We start from the raw sequence: 18,933 nt of genomic DNA on the forward strand, positions 1-18,933 counted from the left end.
TAGAAAGTTATCATGATGTAAGACCAAAGTGGGTTCTTGAACATTAATTTTCCCCACTGGAGCACAACTCTATACCTAGATTTGCATGTATAGTCTATCGGTTTTGAGTCTAGATCGTACAGTTGGATCTCTACAGTATCTGTATTTTTTTATCTGTAACTGTAATTTTCCTGCCCATATTTCTTTTCTTTTTGTTCCCATGTCTTTTTGTTTTCATCTACTTATTGTTATTTTGAAAAGATACTTATTACAGTCTGATGAAGTTCTTTAAGACTGAAACGTTATACAGTGCTGTGCAAATTAAATGGGACAAAGCATTTTTTTAAGTAAAATCGTAAGTTGGTTACCAGTCAGTGATTCAAACCAGTTTTAACTGCTTTGAACAGGTGTGAGTGCCTGTTCAAAGCAGTTAAAACTGGTTTGAACCACTGACTGGTAACAAACTTACGATTTTACTTAAAAAAATGCTTTGTCCCAATTAATTTGCACAGCACTGTATTGTTTGTGATTGCATAATAAAACTGAATTTTCAATATCTTTACTTGAGCGCCGGAATCTTTTTTAGTAATTTGCTATACGGAGTGGTATCCTATCCGTGCACTCATCGAAACAGAGTGACGCAATACCCTATTTCAGATGTGAAACCACACTTACTTCAAGCCTACCCACTCCGATCAGGATTAGCCACACCATATTGTAATTTCTCAGGAATATCTTCATCTTCGGAAGCACTCTTTATTAAGGAGGAGATGGAAGTAGTCAGAAATTCTTTACGCTAATACAATGGCTTGAATTAGCCAGATGCTCTCTAAGATTTTTATCTTCTGTCATGAAAAGCATTTACAATTAATGAGTCCCACATACCGAATAGGCAGTGAGTAATAAAAATATTTAGGAATGCAACTCAGCAATGTAAGCAAGCTGCTGGTATGCTTTTGGACTGTTGTAGGTATTACGCACATGTTTAGGTGACTGCTGATGGCCATATAGTCATTTAATATAGTGTACACTTTGCCAGCATTTTTATATATTTCTCCAATCAATCTAAATATGAAATGCAAACAAAACTGAAGAAAAATCTAAATTGATTAAGTTTAGTGTCTTGGAAAAATGAGGTCTAAAGAAGGCAATGTTTAAGGTGTGGTATGCTAGGCACATCCCGTGTGAATAAGGAGAGTTTGCAGCTAGAGCTCCTTTTACCCTTGGGTCTTTGTCAGATGTCACCAAGTATTGTAGATAATGGATATAGAAGATCAAAATGGATCTCAGAAAGTTACTTTCAACACTTCTATGTTGCAACTCTCAAAAATGTGGTGGATACTTCAAATTCTTTTCAAATTTCTGTTCTGGTTAATTAATACTGTAAAAACAGATGCGAAAATAATATAGAAGAAGTGGAATAATCTCTAGCTTTCTGAGATTCATTTTGATTCCCTGTTTCTATTATCTATTTCAATGAAAATGGCTTTGATTTAAAACGTTCTATCATTTTGTGTATCCATGCAGACCTATGTGTATTACTAAAAAAAAATACACAAAAATTGAGCTTGGTTTGAGTTGGTACACATGCAGCATATAAATGCATGTTCATATGGCCAAAAAGCATAAAAAACCTACAAAAGACAAAATGAAAAAAACCCTGCTATAATTAAATAAGTAAAAAGCAAAATGTGCATTTAAATCATACAGAGTTCTTAGTAATACTGTATTTGATCAAACATAGCATAAAAGCCGTCCCACCATCGACAAGGTGACTCTGTGGTCGGGGCGGTCCTACACTGTCTAGTATTAATAACCTTATCATGTGTCAAAGTTGACGTCTGTGTGAATAAGGGCAGACAAAGACCAGGTCCCAATCACTGGACACCAGTTTTTTGACGCTTATCATATCATGAGACAAGCATAGACTAATATGACCAGTGTATGACGGCTCCAGTGCATGGCCAAAAGCCTAGTTCTGCACCACAACAGGTACATGATGATGGGAAACTTTATACTACGTAAAATGTATACTGCCTATTACCTGTGCACCCGGTGGATCCCTTCTTGCCCGAGTAACCAGGATTACAATGACAGATGAATGAGCCTTTGGTGTTCTCGCAGCTTCCACTCAGACAGATGTTTAAATGGAGTTCACACTCATCAACATCTGAAAGAAACAGGAACATGTCACGTAGAGTAAGGAACATTACAACATAGTCCACATGTGTACACAGATCAGGCTTCCAAGCAGAGTAGACACCGGCCAAGGGAATTCGTCAAATCTTCTAACGATAGATCTATGAGATCATTTTAGCAATGCTTAACCCTTTGACCACCTTCCTGCCCTACCAGTTTTAAAACAAAATCCAAATATGATACATAACTAAAATGCTATACTATTATTGGGCCATGGATGTCAGTTTTACCAAACCAATTATAATGTATACTTCATTTGTAGGTAATTTCATCACATTCTCATCTGTCTGTTATTGTATAATAGTCTAGTATAATATAACCCAGGATTTGGCTCTGCTCTCACTTCCTTATGTGTAGTCACTGTGATCAGTATTTCTATAGAACGCCCTACTGTTTATGCTCTTGATTTATCCTGATTTTACTTTCTGGCACAGGTACTTTGGGTCTGAAACTACAACTGTGGATTACACAGGGTATTCTGTTCACCGGGAGAGTTTTCTACTTCTTTCCTCTCCCAGATCTTCCCTACCAATAACAAGAGAAACCAATCTCTTTTACTGTACTATCTACATGCTTCTTTCTTTCTCTTTGCCTCGTTTATCTCTCTTTATTACTCTTTCTTTCTTTATTACTCTTGCTTGCTCTCTTTCTTTTTTCCTCCTCATTCTTTCTCTTTACCCTCTCTTTCTCATGTTCCATCTTTCTCTTTCTCTCTCTTTCTCTTTATTATTGGATCTTTCTTTCTCTCTCTTTTTTTGCTACTCTACCTGGCACTGTCACATTAAGGGAACTCCCCCATCACTAACACGATACATATTTGTGCTTGTCTTGTTCCGTGTCTCAGTTCTTGAGATATGACAATTGTCCCATAAAAATTTAGTGGAGCTATGGAGTAAATGATTCAAGGCCTATTCCCCATATTTATGGCATGAAAAAAGTAAAAAATATTTGTGATTTTATTTACTATTTTATGCCACGCTTGACTCTTAAAAAAAAGGTGGGTCTTGTCAAAAGAAGCGTGATCAACCACATTCCAAAAAGTTTACTGCAATTTAGGCCTCTTAATATATTTGGTGCATTTTACTCCAACAATCTTTTTGTTTAAGACTAATACATAAAATACCAGTCTTAGTAAATTTCCCCCTTTGTGTCCTTCTGCAGACAGAGCAGTAAAAGGAGGCTATAGACATCAGAGACATAGTAGACTACGTTTAAGTGTCTTCCTCCAGTAGGCATATATGCCTGAAAATGATGTATGGCAGAGCGAACGTTTGCTCTTTTGGCACCATTATAGTTTATGGCCCTGTCGGTGCACAAATCCTGTTTTGCAGGGGGTTTGAAAGTAAGCCCCTAAGGGGTCAATGAATGGGTGCCTGAACGCAGTGTGAAAGCACCCACAGCTGTCAAATGAACCCTTTAATGATTGAAAGCTATCTTTCCTGGCCACTCCATACACTCGGCTTGGTCATGTATACTGTACATGTGTTCTACATTGTGAGAGGACTAAGCCGCTAAGACACCTTTGATGTCAATTTATCTTCCCTAGGAAAAAACAATCAGGCATTCAATTTCGATAAAAGATTATTTTCTCCAAAACTATATGTTGGGTAATTGAAAGGCCCAAAATTGGCGAAGTTACTTTAGAATTAAAGAGAAGGAAATCAAAGGGGCATTGTGAGCTTATGGAACACAGGGAGAAAACCTCTGTATATATTTCTACGTTTTAAAGAGAATCTCTTACTTTTCTTTTAGCATAAACTGAGTACCTCCTCCAGTTAGCGTAGGCCCAGTGATTTTGGAAATGATTCCTTGCCCCTCCATTTCAAAACTAACAATGAGTAATAATGGTGCAAATTTCCCTTCAACCAAGCGACCTTCTCTGTGAGCCGTTTGCTTTTTCTCCCCTTATGCTGGTCAACCAGTACATGGATGTGCTCATAGAGAAGTTCTGTGGTACACTCCCAGTTGGTTAAAGGGAATATTTGCACCATTACTACTGGTACTGTGGATCATGGAAAGGAAGGGTACATAAGATAAAGGAAAAATCAGTAAAGCATCACCAATTGGAGGATGTACTCAGTTTAAATATCCAGTAAAAGGTATTATTTATTTGTCATCTGAGACAAAATAGGATGAAAGGAATGGTGTAGATAAAGGTTAGAATTACTGTGATTTTCTATTTTTCTTCGTCATACAAGGGGTTGTACGGACTTAGGACACAAGTCTGTGACTGCATACTTGTGAATCCTCATGGAGCATTGTTGCTGGGAGAGGGCGGGCCTGTGCTTATGCAATCTGCATACTTCCGTCCACATTCCGACTAGACGTATCTTGCCTCGCTTAATACATTTGCATTGAGCAAAGCTGCGCACATCTAGTCGTTATGTGACCGCATGTTCAAAACCCCCCCTGCCCAGGAGCTGTGGTATAATCAGACCATGCTCCTGTACGGTCAGACACAGCGATTACACAGTACACAGCAGGGACACATTTATAAGATTCTCTCAGCACAGGAACATTGTATTTATACACATCCATTTGGAGAACTTATTATTATTCAAAGATCTATTGATCAAACTATTGATTACATGTATCTTTATTTTGTTGGAAAACCCCTTTAAGCACAGTAGAACATCTAATGGGCATTTCCTACAGCCATCAGATGTAAGTCTAGGTCCTAGGTACAGATATAATACAGGGTGAGAAACTAAAGGCTTCATTCCTGTATTGGCAATACAATAAAAAGCAGTTTGGAGGTAAGTGACCACACAACATATAGACACGTCCCTTGTGGCATTGCTCACTGGAGAACAGTGGAGCTGTGAGATGTAACATATGAAAGTGTGACTGACCGAGACAAGTTTTCATATCAATGGATGCCATGTACCCATCATAGCAGAGGCAGCGGTACTCTCCAGGTATGTTTGTGCACTGGCCTCCATCGCAGATGTTTGGATTAGTTTCACACTCATCGATGTCTGTAAAGAAACACAATAAAAAGAAGCTGTAATATGTTACAATCAAGCAGATATTCAACATTTCAGAATATAATGTACGGTAAGTAAGGTGGATAAGGGAATTACAGCTTCCTACTATACTTTGTCATACATCTTGTCTGCATCTTGAATGGAGTTCATCAAAGGAAAAAGATTGTTGCATTACAGCCCGGTTCTGCCGCTCCATATGCAGAATACGGACTGCAATAAGGCAATGGTTTTAGGCGGCATCAGTGACAAATTTGTTCCATTACTGTGCCAATCTTTATAGGGATTTTACATGTCATTTTCCATATATAACCGACGCTATGTAAAGCAGACTTTAGAACTCCCCACTATTGTACCAACTGCATATTTGAAATTTGGCATATTTTCAGGCATTTCCTTAATGTAATCCAGTAATCCCTGTACTGAACTGACAATATTGAGAATAATTAACTATGGGGCAACCACTAAGACTACAAACTGAACATTATGGAAATACGTAACATACTTATTAACCATTTTGTGATTCGGGCTCTTTCTTGATCTTGCATAATTATTAAAATGAAAATAATAAAGGTACTGATTCATTAAGACTAAGATTTTGCACCAGTCGTGGAGTTAGATGCACCACATTTATCGAGAGGTGTCAGGCTCTCCAAGAGTTTGGTGCATCTTTCAGCTGCTGTGAGCTGGCGTAAAAGATAGGTTGTACGTTTCTGCCATAATTTGCCCCACTCTTGTATTGTAAATGATGATGAATTTGTTGGCAGCACTCGACCATGCCCCTTCACCGCTAAGCTCTGCACACTAAATGAATCAGTCCAATGTATGTTGGATTTCTGACTGACTGTGGTGTACAGCACACAGCAGCTCCCATTTTGGAGACCATTTTTACTGCGTTAGTACAATGTTAACTGGAGACAGAAGTGTCCAAGTAAAATGCGTTTTAGTGAGTGTTTCTCAATTGATATATATTTCTCCGAAGATCATGTACTTAGAGTGACAATCAAAATGAGATGTCACTGAAGCTTTCCTACACTCTTTATAACATTCTCAGACACCGTCTGACATGTTCCAGTGGTGGTAAAGATTTTATGTTGGGTTTAACAGACAATTCACAATTTAATTACATTATCTGAGTATTATAATGATTATTTATTATTAATATTGTAATTTCTTAATTAAGAGGAAACCACTTGATTGCAGTGAACTCATTAGGACAATCCTTTTCATATATTTCCCAATGATAAACTGCTCATAATTCTTATTTTCACTGGATCTGTTGTTTTCATGAGCGAATAACCATTTAATTGCTTACTGATGTCTTTTACACCTCATGCCTGTCTACAGCTTAAGCAATATATTAAGCAAATGTTTTACTGGCAGGGGCCCAACCACTGAGATCTCCTTACATTTAGAGAATGTTCTTTTTACAAAAGAATGAAGAGTTGTAGGGAGGAGAGGACTAGAGATTTCCCCACTCATATATGTGTTACTTCAGATTTGGAAACAGCCAAGTGAGACCTCAGTTTCCAAATCTCCTTGTCTCGTCTTTAAGGCACCCATACATATTAGAATGTTAGATGAGCTACCGATATTGACCGGATCGGCCAACAGTCTGAAATGGCGCCGGCTGACTGATAATCAGGAATGATATCGATCATGTAATGTGATCGGCAGTCCAATTACAGATTGCCGATTCTCATAGAAATAATAGAATAAAACCTGAGGCGCGGTTAAGCATTATGCTTCTTTGACACACTTCCTGTTTTCTGATACAGATTATGCCCCACTTCCGTCCAGAGTGACGGTCCGCGCACACGTGGTATTGGCGCTATTGGACGTCAGTCCCCCTCCAGCTGTATTGCATTTATGTCAGAAGTAGAATATATAAGAGACATAAGTTCTGGGCCATACACATGCACACACTTCACAGGCAGCGGCGCAGTCCCAGGTTACCGCATTTCCCGATTTAGGTTAGTAATATATAAAAAAATTTACTATATACCGCTTACAATATAATGTGTCTACAATGCTTTTTTTCTGTCACACTTTGAGTCTTACTCTATTTTTTACCTCTTTTTTCTCCTTTTCCTCCTTTAGAGTTTTTGAAACTTCAATATATAACCACACAGGTACTTATATCTTTGATTGCTCTCTACACATTTTCCCTATGGTACATTTAAACTGCGTTAGGCTGTAGTTTATTTATGACATTTGAGTAACTTTTTTTCCCCCTTGTAGATTGTACCTATTGATTTATTGTAAGGATTTATCCTGATGATGGAGTCCTAACTCCGAAAAAAAATTTTTTGCTAATTTTTTTGCTAATTTTGCCAATTTCATTCTGTCAATGTATTGCTTATACTGATCAGATGTCGCTTTTTATTATAATTTTTCTCCACTTGTATGAATATGTCAGTCAGTGATAACATATTAGTTCTATATATTTTGTGTCATTCTCAGATAGAATTTCTAATTACAATATTGTTATATTTTGTTTAGATAATACCCTTGATAAAGGCCTGCTCGGCCGAAACGTTGGGCTCTGTGTGACTGACAATAAAATTTGCATATTCAAAAATCGTTTTTTAAGCCTCAGGTTTTATTCTATTATTGATTGATTTTCCTGACGGCTTGGTTGTCTTTCCCCATATATATTATATCTCATAGAAATAAGCCACCGGCCAACAAGTCAGTTGGCGACTTTCTCATAGAGAACACATTAGGGCTCGGCCGAGCTAACGCTCATATGTATGGGAGTGCTGGCAGAGATGGATTTCAGCTATAGCATCTTTCTGCCAACAGCCATCTATGGTGTATGGTCAGCTTTACACTTAGATGTGTAGAAAGTGGGACATATATAAGATCTTAGTGGTCTGTCTTCTAACAATCTTGTGTGGCACATATTATGAATATAAAGGAAAACCTAAGCTGACAAATATGTACATCTTCTCTTATGGCTGAACTTGGATTTTTTCATAAATTTCCATAAACTTCTATAACTTTTATGGTTAATACCAATAGGCTAGTTGCTGGTATATTAAAAAAGGTGAATTCAATGTCATTGTCACTCTAACGCTAAGTTCACACAAGTATATACAAATGTTCCCATTTTTCATTTGGATTGAAATAGTCAATTTTTCATCTGGATTGTGATCCAAGTGGCATTTGTTTTTAAACATCAGCTGTTAATAAAATATACTAGACCAAAAACAATTTCCTATGTTAATAACTGAAATTTAGTCATAAAATTGGATGCTATAAGGTTGATCTGCATGGGATCCAATTTTTTGGTGCACCCATGGACTTGCGTAGACAGGTTGTATCCAAATACAAAGAAAATTAGTTCGTGCTGCAATTTTTCGATTATGACATTTGGTTCATGTAAAAAAAAAACGGTCATCTTCACAGCTCAAATGAATAACGTTGGTTCAAGTGCTGTCAGCTTTTTTTCCAGCTTTTTCCACAGACAGAACGTAGACCAAACATTTGGTAGTGTGACCGTAGCTTCAGTCTGAATAATCTGAATAATCATACTTCTAACTGTACAATGTACACCATGGCATACCACAAAATAAATAGAAGACTTACCAGTGCAGGTTCTATGATCTGGCATTAAAGCATAACCTTCTAAGCAACTACATTCATAACTTCCTTCAGAGTTGGTACAGTTTGAGTCGCATCCACCATTGTAATGTTCACATTCATCAATATCTGAAAAACACATGAGCATTTCAGTATGAGAATACTCGTACTACCATAAAGGACTGATGTTCTGGTAGACGTTTGGAGAATAAAGAAGAGGTGCCATACTAAAAGCAAAAAAAAAATTGTCACAATTAGGCCTTATACATATGGTAGACACTGTACAGGGACACAGAATCTTTGTGGCTCCACAATAAGGAAACACTTGTATTTGGTACCAATGTATGGTGCTCTGTATGGCACCATAAAAAGGGTCAGTCTCTTCCAGAAGAAGTGTCTCTATGGGAATAATTACTATAACGAAGCATCTTTTGATTTTTCTTTAGATTTTAATCTGATAGTAGACATCCCTGCTATATTCAGAGGTGAAGCAAGGACTCATACGAGATAATGGGTGGTGTACTATTGTTATCATCAACTTGTCTCCATATTATGACTATGTGCATGAGACATAATGGGAAGATTTGGTTGTTTGGCTACTTAAATGTGCCAATACAGTAAAATATAATTTCAGACATATCACTACAATATATATTTGAGATAGAATTTACTAAACAAATGTCACTTACCAACACAGGCGAGTTTATCAGGGGATGGTTGGTATCCTGGATCACAAGCACACTGGTATCTCCCAATCAGATTGATACAGCGACCATTTCTGCACAGATCAGTACTGAGCCCACACTCATTGATATCTAGAGAAAGGAGGGAAATATTGCTATGAGAAAGAAGGTGGATATCTCATTTTTACCATCACAGACCTAGTATCATAGATGCCAGACGTTAACAATGACGTGATTTCAAATACATAATATTAATGAAATGTTTTTCCTGATTGGTAACTCTAGAGCGAGGACTTTATTTTATTATAAGACAGTTATAAATGTCTTTAAAAAGCATAAATCACTGTAACGCAAACGCTATGGGGCAAACACTGCAGAATTCAGGCTGAGCTAACTTACATGTCCTTATCCTAAATAACATCTATACTACAGACAATTTATTACACAGCCAAGGGCTCTATGACTATTGGGACTCGCCTTACCAGAAACAATACATCTTCATCATGTTATGCAAATATAGCATAGTATAGAATAGCATTTCATGGGAATTTAGTACTTGCTCTCACTATACACGGAAAAAGCCATATGTGAATCAGGTGATAAACCATTGATCGAGGACAGTGGTTCATAGAAATAATTATATTCCTTTCTAGAGTCCTTTCAGCTCACTTATTTCCATGTAGGGTGCTTGCTAGGCAGCACACAAATACATATGGTCGATCAGCAGCAGTTTGCAGCTCTAGATCTCTACTGGTGGGGTTAATAATGCTTGATATTATCACTTTATTTCATTGGGGTACAGTTCTCAGTGCTGAAAAATGGCTCAAGGAGGTGAGAAATGGGGGATATTTTTATTGAACTGTTTCAGCAACAAGCACTGAATGTATAGGATTGTTTTGGGACACCAACGTACATAATACAAAATCTACTAAAATCTTAGTTTGTCATTGCCCAAGACCATAAGTGTCAGTATGTCACTATTGAAAGTCAAACAGAAGTTTGCCGTTACCCCCGGAGAATATAATAACTAGTAGACAGTGGCTAGTGGCGACATTCATGGGCACATTGTAGCTCCAGTGTTTTGACCACAACGCCGGGATTTCTTATTATGCTACATAATGAGTTCAGATTCCCAAGGAACTTGGTAGTTACGGTAAACCTCAGGGGAACTGGAAGTTTTAGCAGCCTGTATTACAGTATGAAAGCGGAATATGAGTGTATTCAGATTGATGCTGTATCTCCACAAAACTGAACACAAGGGAAAATAGAGCAAATATAATTATCTATGCACCCAACTGTTAACATGTAGAAAGCTGTATCAAAAATATATTATTTTTATTTTTTTATGGCAGACATCTGTTCATACACAAAACATACAGTATATGTACAGTATAACCATCATTTTTGTGTGCCATTGAACTAAATTAATCAAATTACTGAGAAGAACAGAAAATGTACCCAAATGGAAAATGTATCTGAATATATATATGATAGCATTTGGTGCTCTACTAACGTTGTATCATTTATAGAAAGATGTTCTGGGACTATTTATATACATAAAAGATGGATATTTTCGCTAAGGGCTGCAGTTTTGAATGTAACACATTGCACCCAACTTACCTAGGCAAGCGGAATTATCAGGTGCCACTTCATGTCCAGGAGGGCATTCACATTTAAAACTTCCCTCTGTATTTAGACAGATGCCACCACGACACAAAAGTGGGTTCCTTTCACACTCATCAATATCTGGAACACGTAAAAAAAAAGGCCTTACAGTTCCATTAAAACACAATTTTGAGATTATTATGATCTGGCTTGGCTAATAAGCCTAACCATGTTGCAAGGTTCATAACAAGGTTGGACCTAGACTTAACAATAGTCACTTTAAAAAGCTACTACAAAGTGAAATTGTTCTTCCTTTTCAAGATAGAGCTAATTTTAATGTTTTTCTCAAAGTATACTCAATCAAAGTTAAAGAAAACATGTCAGAAGCATAGGACTGTTTAGATTAAAGTAAAGTCTAAATACGTAAATAGGAAAATGTTGCAATAGCTGAATGTCGTCCTGACCAATGTCAACATGCTAAAGACTTGACTGGGAAGAAGTGTTCCACCAATGTCAACGATCTTATTTGGTGACTCCCCTACATGATTCTTCCTGCTAATAGATTGTATAACCCGCATGTTCACAATGAAGTTGTTGATGAAGAGATCTTCAAAAGGGCTTACAAATTTACACAACACAAATTTATAAAAATAGGAATAGCAATTTTCAGAGACTGAATATCACTTTGCAAATGAGCATCACTCACCCATACAGTTCTTCATCATCATGAATCCACTTTCATAACCTTCGAAGCAGTCACACTCAAAGTCTCCGGGAGTGTTAATGCAGTTTCCTGGTCCACAAACATCAGGGGATATTCTGCATTCATCAATGTCTAAAATGATAAGAGTAGTTCATTTATATCTCCTCCGTAACACTGAAGAGTCATAATATTGTAGATATGAACACTTACCTGTGCAATTTCTTTCTTCAGCATCCAAGGCAAAACCATTGTCACACCGGCACTTGAAGCTACCGATTGTGTTTCTACATTTACCATATTTGCAAAGACTTGGAATCATTTTACATTCATTGATGTCTATAAGGCAAGGAAGATATGAATACTTTGTTACCGGACTGTTTGGTTTGCTTCACAATGATAAATGTGCTGTTAGCTAGATCTAAGCTGCCTTTAGCTGTCCTGAAGATTAAATTAATAATTCTTATGGAATACAAAAATGTTAAATACTTCTAAGGAATTCCATTGATTGGCAGATGTTTTGCAAAAGTTTACTTTTTTCTATCAACCATCTAGGGAAATCAGATAATGAAAGTGAAGCTCTATGGCTAAGCACTTATGGACTTTTGAGCGACGGTAGATGCAGGCTTTCACTTAAGTTAACTTACTGTTTTATTTTTTCCTGGACCCACTCCAGCATTGCCTACCTCTGTCATCAGCGTCATCACATTTAATCTGCTAGCAATGCTGGAGAAGGCGACATTGCCATCTATAGATTTAAAATTAGAGAGAGAGTGAGTGTATGTGGCTGCTGTCCCGCTGCTCAGCAGGTATAATCAGACATCTGCTGTGACTTATGAGGCAGCCCCACACCTTATTTGAACTCCCAATCTGCTAGAAGTTAGGAGATATTTTGGGATTTTCCTAGACATATATGGTGTTGTTTATCTGCTGATCCTGACTTTGACCACATCTTCTCTGCCATTGCTTTTGACTGTCCTTCTGGCATTTGACCATGAATGTTCTTTTGACAACAGTTTTGTCTCCTGGGTTCTGTACCTGGTTCTCCCCCTTTAGTTACTCATGCAGCCAATTTCATTACTTAGGCCGACTCCTTCAGTTAGAAACTACTCCAAGGATTCAACCTAGGGAGCTTAGTTATATATCCATATCCCTGTACTAGTGTAAAAGGTTGAAGGTCAGCTCTCACCTTTGCTAAGCAGGCCTACTTTACATCCCGTGTATCTTCCTTGTCCGACAACCCTAAACAGTTGTTCAACACTTTTAACTCCCTCCTCCGTCCACCACTGCCCCCTCCAATTTCCGTAATCTCTGCCGAGTAAACTTCGCCATGCACTTCAAAAACAAGATAGACGAAACACGGCAAGTCTTTATTATTCAACCACCACAACCTCTTTTATACCAGACCAATGCCCAAACCCCATTACCTCCTTATCCAACATCACAGTACCACCTTTATGCCGATGATACTCAGATCTACCTCTCTGGCCCAGACGTCACCTCTCTGCTGTCCAAAATCCCGGAGTGTCTATCAGCCATATCCTCCTTCTTCTCCTCCCTCTTCCTCAAACTGAATGTGGACAAATCTGAACTGATCATCTTTCCCTCATTTCACAGATCTTCCTTACCTAACCTATCTATAACAATTGACGACATCACGCTTTCCACCTTACCGGAGGTCCGCTCCCTCGGAGTAACCCTTGACTCTGCCCTGTCCTGCAAACCGCACATCCAAGCTCTCTCCACTTCCTGCTGCCTCCAGCTCAAAAATATTTCCAGAATCCATCCCTTCATCAACCCTCACTCTACTAAAATGCTTGTGCATGCCCTCATCATCTCCCATCTCGACTACTGCAACATCCTTTTCTGTGGCCTCCCTGCTAACACCCTCGCACCTCTCCAGTCCATCCTTAACTCTGCTGCCCGACTAATTCATCTCTCTCCTCGCTACTCCTCCGCTTTTCCCCTCTGCAAATCTCTTCACTGGCTCCCACTCTCTCAGCGTATCCAATTCAAATTACTAATACTGACCTACAAGGCCATCTATAACCTGTCTCCTCCATATATCTCTGAATTAATCTCCCAATATCTCCTTCACGTAAACTCCGATCCTCCCAAGACTTCCTTCTGTCCTCCACACTTAGGGTACCGTCACACTTGGCGACACACCAGTGATCCCGACAATGATGCGACCTAGTAGGGATCGCTGGTGCGTCACTACGAGGTCGCTGGTGAGATGTCAAACAGGCAGATCTCAACAGCGACCCAGCAACGATACAGAATGATATGACGGGCGATGGGACACTGTCTCTCAGACCTGTAGTCTTGAGGTCGTTCGTCGTTGTCCCTGTCAAACACAACGATGCATGCTGGCCAGCGGGACACCAGCGATCAAAAAATGGCCCAGGATATTCGAGCATGATCAGTGACATCACAGCAGGGGCCCGATCGCCGCTATGTGTTACACGTAGCGAGATCGCAGGAGAGATCGCTGTTGCGTCATGAAATCGGTGACACAACAGTGATCTCGCTAGCGATCTCGCTATGTGAGACGGGGGCTTTATTCGCTCCTCACCCAACCGCCTCCAAGACTTCTCCCGAATAGCCCCCATCCTCTGGAATTCTTTGCCCCAACACGTCCGGCTATCAACCACACTCGGATCCATCAGACGGAACCTGAAAACCCATCCCTTCAGGAAAGCCTACAGCCTGCAATGATCCCCGCTGCCCCCTCACCACTACTGGAGCCACCGCATCACGATCACTGGAGCTGCTGCAACCCCCCAACCTACTGTCTCCTTCCCCACCATCCTGTAGAATGTAAGCCCGAAAGGGCAGGGTCCTCTCTCCCCTCTATATCAGTCTGTGATTGTTAGTTTGTTTACTGTAAGTGATATCTGCAATTTGTATGTAACCCCTTCTCATGTACAGCACCATGGAATCAATGGCGCTATATAAATAAATATTAATAATAATAATAATAATAATAATAATAAAAGGTCATTGTTCCGCTGGGACCTGCTGGATGGAGTGCCTAGCACCAAGATTGTCCAAGGATACCTTTTTGAGCTTTGATCTCAGACACAGTTTACAAAGATAAACTTTGTCATGTGAGTGTATGATGGGGAGCTGCCTAAACATTTAGATCATATACAGAGACTTTCCAACACCTTTATGTAGGGGTCAAATACTGCAAGATGTTAAAAAATCGCCCCTAAAAACAAAGCTATTGAATGCTTTCTAAATTTAGTGTCATTCCTATATCACCAGTACAAGGTTCACCTGCTGCTTCTTGTCATTGTAAAGTTGTGATGGATGCTTCATACAGTAGAAAGCTATCAAATTGTAGATAGATATGAAAGCAAATCAGTTACTTAATTTTTCTCTTACCTTTAGAGAATGTTTTTCCTGGTGTAATTTCCCTTGAAGAAAAGCCAGGGCCTCTGGGGCAAATGATCTCAAACTCTGGGGTGCCCTGAAGTGGACATTCTTCACAGTCAGGTCCCCAAGCTGCCCCAACAGAACAACAGCAAGCATCCATCCTATGGCGACCAGAAATAGGAGCAGAACACTCCTCCTCCTCATGCTTCAAATAGCAGATCTCCACACGAACGTCTAAAGGAAAAGGATGAAATGTTAATAGGCCTCCATTAACTTCTTTGCTCTACTTTTTTTATGTCATTTTATGCTGCTGCTAAACAAAATGAGGGGTTAAAATTGAAAAGGACACATTTTAGTAGAGAACCTACAATTACCCTAAATTATTTTATTATGTAGAAATATAAAATATGGAAGTTTTTTTAATATATTTTTTGAAATGTGACTGTCCAAAATTCACATAAAATTTAAGCCATTCAAGATAAGATTAGCATTTTAATCACCAAATAGCAACCCATCCTAACCCAAGGAGTTAGGGAAAGAAAAAAAATGACTAAAAAAAAACATGAAAAAATGTAGCATACGCTTTTCATTGAATCCGTACTCCGCTCTGTGCGTGCGCTCATGCAGGTATTATGAGCCTCCTATCTTGTGAGTAGCGTTCTTCTCAGGGGTCTTTTGAGCTATTAGTGGAGGTCTTAGGACTAAGCCCACCACCACACCTTTGGTCTTAGTCATAAAGTCACATTGCTTCTAGATTCTAATACCACCTATACACTGATGATACTCAGATGTACATAATCTGGCCCAGATGCCACCTCTCTGCTATCTAGAATCTGAGAGTGTCTATCAGTCAAATCTTTTGTATTCTCATCACACTTCTTAAGGCTCAATGAGAACAAACCAAGTTCATCATCTTTCCTCAATGACACTCAACTCCCCTACCTGATCTATCTATCACAGTAAATGATGTCACGCTTTGCCCAGAAGAGCCCTGCCTCGGCGTAACCCTTGACTCTGCCCTGTCCTTCAAACACCACATTCAAGCTCTTCCTATCTCCTGCTGCCTCCAACCCAGAAATATTTCCAGAATTCCCGCACATAAGTGTCAATCAGGAACTGAGATGTACTAATGTCAAAAGGTGCCATGAATTAAGAAATGTTCTTTCATATGTAGAAATTTTTATTTATGAAGGCATTATCACATGGTTAATCTGCACTGATAGCTCATAGCTTACATATCAAACACCAAACCCAGTATTAATTTACAAAATGGTGGATTGTGAATAAAATCCTTCTATTGCTTTTGAACCAAAACTATTTTAGCTTTGGGTCTATACTCATTTATTAGATAATTTAAGTCTGACCTGTAGAGCGACTAGAAAACCAATGTACTGTAGCTTTGTGAGTTTTAACCATCTGCGAATCCACCTATGAGTCATTGGAATTGCAAACTGGATTGTGACAACACAAATCTTTCATACAAAAAGCAGTAATAAAAACATTTATGGTTATATCATTGTTATGCAAAACTCTTTGGGGAATTTTTGGAAAGAGCTACAATAAATATTTCTATGCGGATGAGATTCTACAAGAGTCTGAGATATTATACCAATGCATGTGCGTCCAGAAGCATCGACCTTCATTCCAGGGGGGCAGTCACAGACAAAGGACCCGATTGTGTTTCTGCAATTGGCATTGGTGCAAATACCGGGAAATACCTCACATTCATTAACATCTGCAACCAAAACAAATGAATGATGCATTGGGGGGAGACAAAAACACACCATTTATCATACAATGCTTAAAAGTAGGGTGTGGAGCATTCCCAGTTGTACATAGCTCTTATACCGTGAGCTTGGGAGGTTGAGAGGAACACGTGAAATTAAAGGGATACAAAAACATTTAACATAATACAATCATAGATTCATAGTGAGCATATATACCAATAAACATGCAAAGGAATGAGCACCGCACAGAAAATCCTTGCCATCAACTATTTGTGAATGGTCAATAGTGAATGACAGTACGCCCAATTGTCAACATCTTAGCAATTTGTCTATCTCTAAACAAGAATTTCCAAACTTGGAACTGGGGCATTTAACTGAGAAGCCAACTGAGGGAAGACAAAGGAATTACTGATTTTACATGATATCTTTTGTTTCATTTAGTGGTACAACTAATTCACAATTAATGGTATGACTGTTGCCTTCTTTTCTCCATAGAACACAACTATAAAATACTTGAGAATTAAGGAACATCTCAGGGAAAGCTGATGTAACGTTTTTCCTGATCAAGACTTTAGGTGGTGGTCTTTGGACCCTTTTTGTCCAAAAAGGCTCTGTACCAGGCATAATAAAATATATACATTTTGTCCATTGTGTGTCTTTAAAAGAATAGAAGCTAAAGGCTGCTAGGATTTTAACAATTATCACATTCTCAAATAACCCAACTAATAGACATGTGGCAAAGAGGGGGGCTCAATCTTATACAAGTGGTGGTCCTGCCCCAAAACTATTAACTATATTGGCCGGATTATGTTGTAGATAGTTTGAATAACCCCATCAGTGACCCTGTAAATCTGTCTCTTACACTTATTTGTAGAGAAAACACCTAAATCTAGGCTTCAATTAATAAGTCATTTGCTTGCCATTGCAAGGATCCTGATTCTCAAACGAGATTTTATATATATATACATAGACTTCTATGCTGTCTTTTGAGCAATCGATGAAGGTCACACAGACCCCCACTGATCTACAGGCATGTAAGGACTAAGGAGCCGGCAAAAAAATATAAAAATGCATAAATGTTTAGTTACTCTTAAATATTTTAGCTATAATCAACTGTGTATGTCCTTTATTTTTTAAATTAAAAAATAATGAATATTATTTCAAGAGCAATAAAAAAGAAGGCTGCATTAATACTATCTAATAAAAATGATAAATTATCCTTTTTTAAGATTAATATGAAACCAATTACACATACATTTTTACGGTGCTTCACAGTGGTATCTTTTGGAGCAAAAAAAGATTTGCAAGACCCAGTTCCAGTGGCCACATTGATAGTCCATGTACACTGGTGCAGACACCTGCAAACCTCCTACTACCCACGGCATTCCTGGCTCTTCTTCTGAGTTGTAGGATCTGTGACACTGCGGCACAAAACGTCCATGATGTCATATTAGACCTACTAATCAGAAGAGGCACTGGGGACGCATGTAGGTAGCAAGATGTTTCCAGGGCTTTGGTCCTACTACTATGGACTATCAAGATGGCCACTTAACCAGGAACCTGCAAATATTTTTGCTCAATTGTAAACTCTTTACATTCACAAATGTCAATACATTGATAGAAAACACACATTTTCTTGTTCTTTTATGTAACTTTTGTCTGCCTGGTATAAGTGAAAGTGGTTTATACCAAGTTAAAGGTAAATGTATCTATGTGACTACATAGTTTGACAAATTGCATGTTTTAATCAAGGGTGTAGCTATGGAAAGCCATGTGCCTGGGGAGTGCTTGTGGGGTCCTAACAAACTACCTTGCCTAGGCTAGAGGATTTATAGGCAAAGCTAGAGCGGTGACCTGAATTTTTAACCTGGTAAAAGACAACGTAGGTACAGCTGTAATAATACTTGCTGCACTTAGGCTTATTTGTCTAGTTGTAAAGCCCGAATGAGCTGGCGCCCCACAAAATGATTTAGTTTGCTGCTGATGGATATTGAGATCCAGACAGTGTGCATGATTACATAATTCTCATCTAGAAAGGGGCATTAACACATAGCTAACAATTCTACTTTTTGCATAGTTGTAGAAGGGAC

At 38.6% G+C, this 18,933-nt stretch overlaps 1 protein-coding gene across 1 annotated transcript in view; it reads right to left on the reverse strand.

The window, feature by feature from the left end:
• Nucleotides 1-18,933, reverse strand: part of FBN1 (fibrillin 1) — a 373,121-nt gene that overhangs the window by 88,518 nt on the left and 265,670 nt on the right. The window contains exons 24-32 of the mRNA XM_073568456.1: nt 16,726-16,851; nt 15,126-15,350; nt 11,949-12,074; nt 11,742-11,870; nt 11,051-11,176; nt 9,437-9,562; nt 8,754-8,876; nt 5,031-5,156; nt 2,024-2,149 (exon numbers count right to left, since the gene is read on the reverse strand). Coding sequence (XP_073424557.1) covers nt 2,024-2,149; nt 5,031-5,156; nt 8,754-8,876; nt 9,437-9,562; nt 11,051-11,176; nt 11,742-11,870; nt 11,949-12,074; nt 15,126-15,350; nt 16,726-16,851 — 1,233 coding nt within the window. The remainder of the gene's footprint in view (nt 1-2,023; nt 2,150-5,030; nt 5,157-8,753; nt 8,877-9,436; nt 9,563-11,050; nt 11,177-11,741; nt 11,871-11,948; nt 12,075-15,125; nt 15,351-16,725; nt 16,852-18,933) is intronic.

Source organism: Dendrobates tinctorius, unplaced genomic scaffold, assembly GCF_039654945.1.
Source record: "Dendrobates tinctorius isolate UK_male_01 unplaced genomic scaffold, ASM3965494v1 ptg000022l, whole genome shotgun sequence".
Lineage (NCBI taxonomy): Eukaryota > Metazoa > Chordata > Amphibia > Anura > Dendrobatidae > Dendrobates > Dendrobates tinctorius.